Here is a 2,358-nt window from a genome sequence, read left to right on the forward strand (position 1 = left end):
CTAAAAATACAAAAAATTAGCTGGGCGTGGTGGCGGGCGCCTGTAGTCCCAGCTACTCGGGAGGCTGAGGCAGGAGAATGATGTGAACCCAGAAGGCGGAGCTTGCTGTGAGCCGAGACAGTGCCACTGCACTCCAGCCTGGGTGACAGAGCAAGACTTGGTCTCAAACAAAAAAAAAAAGGAAAGAAAAGAAAAGCAGGCTGGGCGTGGTGGCTCACGCTCATAATCCCAGTGCTTTGGGAGGTTGAGGTAGGTGGATCACCTGAGGTTGGGAGTTCGAGACCAGCCCAACCAACATGGTGAAACCCCTGTCTCTACGAAAAATACAAAAATTTAGCCAGGTGTGGTAGCACACACCTATAATTCCAGCTACTCCTGATGCTAAGGCATAAGAATCACTTGAGCCCAGGAGGAGGAGGTTCCAGTGAGTCAAGATTGTGCCACTGCACTCCAGCCTGGATGACAGAGTGAGGCTCCATCTCAAAAAAATAAAAAATAAATAAAATATAAATAAATAAAACCCCTCTACCGAGATTGTTGACTTCACGATGGCACCAACCTAAGCTCCTAAAGCATCTAATGGGATGTGTCTTACCTTGCCACCCCATGGAGAACCACACTTGTCATCTGGGACTCTAGGGAGCTTTGAACATGGGTAGGAGTGGAGAGAAGATAGAAGAGGGAAAAGGACGCCCTTGCTTAGGCCTGGCCATCTAGGTACAGTACAAAGCCAAGAACCAATTTCAATGGAATTACAACACATTCTAACAGCAAGGGCGAAATAATTGGAAACTGGCTGAAGTGTCTAGGAAGGTCTAGCCAGCACTTAGGTGGCAAGTGGATTGATGGACAAGGCCTGGAGACAGTTCAAGGGGCAAAGGCAGAGGCAAGGTCCTGGTTGAGGATGGCAACCAGAGGGGTCCTATAGCCAGGGGTCCCCCTAAGTGTGGCTGTACTGACCCCTCACTCACCTGTCACACAGGGTCACCTCGGGTCTGTGCCTCACCTGCAGACAGCCAGAATGGAGAGGGAACAGGCCTGCCAGGAGGTAATCCCCGGGGAGGATAAAGTCAGGAGAAGGCTCAGTGCTATGGCAGGCAAAGGCCCAGCAGCAGGAAATGAGAAGCTGCAGGCCGACCAGGCAAGCTGTGCAGAGCAGCATGCTGGCCAGACGCCTGCGCCCAGCATGGCCAAGGAGCGGCCTCTAAGGAGGCCAGTTGCTTAAATAGAAGGCAGCTGCCGGATGCTTCCTAACCTCATGCCCCCGAAAGGGGTGGGACTTGGAGCCCAGTGGCTGAAGCAGGAGTGTTTGCCTTGACATTCTGGGCCTGCGGTCCAACTCAGGAACTGGGCAGGACGAAGGCACAGATGCAAACCAGGTGGCACCCAGTGACCCTTCCTCTGGACGGTTGTGGGTTCTGTCCACGCTCTGTGACTTCACCTGGCTTAGAAAGGGAGCCCTGGAATTTTGGGGCAAGGTGGGAGGCTGGAACACAACTTCTCTCAGTATTGCGAGGTTTTAGAACTTTTTACCTGTGCCTCAGTTTACTAAATGAGGCACAGCTTTGAGTCGATAACCCCCTACCCCAGACTCCAGTTTTCTGACATTAAGATTCTGAGCAAATCGTCATATACTTTCACCTTGTTACCCAGGGTTGCTCACTTCGAGACAAATGCATGCAAACCTAAGGTATGCAAATAGACATGTTTTGTTTAAACTGCCAATCCTAAAGCTTTTTCTGCAGGAGAAAAAAAAAAAAACCCGGTGGATTTCCGGAGAGGTGGCCCATGGCTGGTCGCGAGGTTTCTGACTTTCCCTCTCCGGCCGGCTGGGGTAGGGAATTTGCATAATGTAAATTGAGTCCTCGGTGGAGCCCCTCGACCAGGCCGGCAGGAGCCTCCTAGTGTGCTTCCGGAGGTTGTCGGCAGAGGACGCTGGCGGCTCCGAGGCCGCTCCTTTCGGCAGCTGGGCGGGCAGAGGGGCGGAGCGACGGGATTTCGCGAGATTATCGCGCGGTAGGGGCCCAGTATCCAACATGGCGGACTCGGGGCTGCTGCTAAAGCGGGCTTCCTGCCGTTCTACTTGGCTGCGGGCCCGCAAGGCCCGGCCCCAGCTCATCCTCAGCCGCCGACCCCGCCGCCGGCTCGGGACCCTGCGCTGGTGCGGTCGGCGGCGCCTACGGCGGCGATTACTGCAAGCCCAGGCGGCCGGCGTGGACTGGAGGGAGGGAGCCCGTCAGGTGTCGCGCGCGGCGGCGGCCGGGAGACCCAAGACCGAGACCCCCAGCCCGATCCCTAGCCCGACCCCGGCCTCCGAACCCGAATCCGAATTCGAATCCGCCTCGAGTTGCCGCCGGC

General features: G+C 55.6%; 2 protein-coding genes across 3 annotated transcripts in view; one reads left to right on the forward strand and one right to left on the reverse strand.

Moving 5' to 3' along the window:
* LOC105509158 (taste receptor type 1 member 1) overlaps positions 1-1,604 on the reverse strand; it is a 24,387-nt gene extending 22,783 nt beyond the window's left edge. For both annotated transcript variants that reach the window (XM_011938268.1, XM_011938267.1), the window contains exon 1: positions 972-1,604. In XM_011938268.1, coding sequence (XP_011793658.1) covers positions 972-1,162 — 191 coding nt within the window. In that variant the 5' untranslated portion in view covers positions 1,163-1,604. The remainder of the gene's footprint in view (positions 1-971) is intronic.
* Positions 1,605-2,009: 405 nt separating this feature from the next.
* NOL9 (nucleolar protein 9) overlaps positions 2,010-2,358 on the forward strand; it is a 45,717-nt gene continuing 45,368 nt past the window's right edge. Inside the window, exon 1 of the mRNA XM_011938308.1 lies at positions 2,010-2,357. Coding sequence (XP_011793698.1) covers positions 2,037-2,357 — 321 coding nt within the window. The 5' untranslated portion in view covers positions 2,010-2,036. The remainder of the gene's footprint in view (position 2,358) is intronic.

Source organism: Colobus angolensis, unplaced genomic scaffold, assembly GCF_000951035.1.
Source record: "Colobus angolensis palliatus isolate OR3802 unplaced genomic scaffold, Cang.pa_1.0 Scaffold170, whole genome shotgun sequence".
NCBI lineage: Eukaryota > Metazoa > Chordata > Mammalia > Primates > Cercopithecidae > Colobus > Colobus angolensis.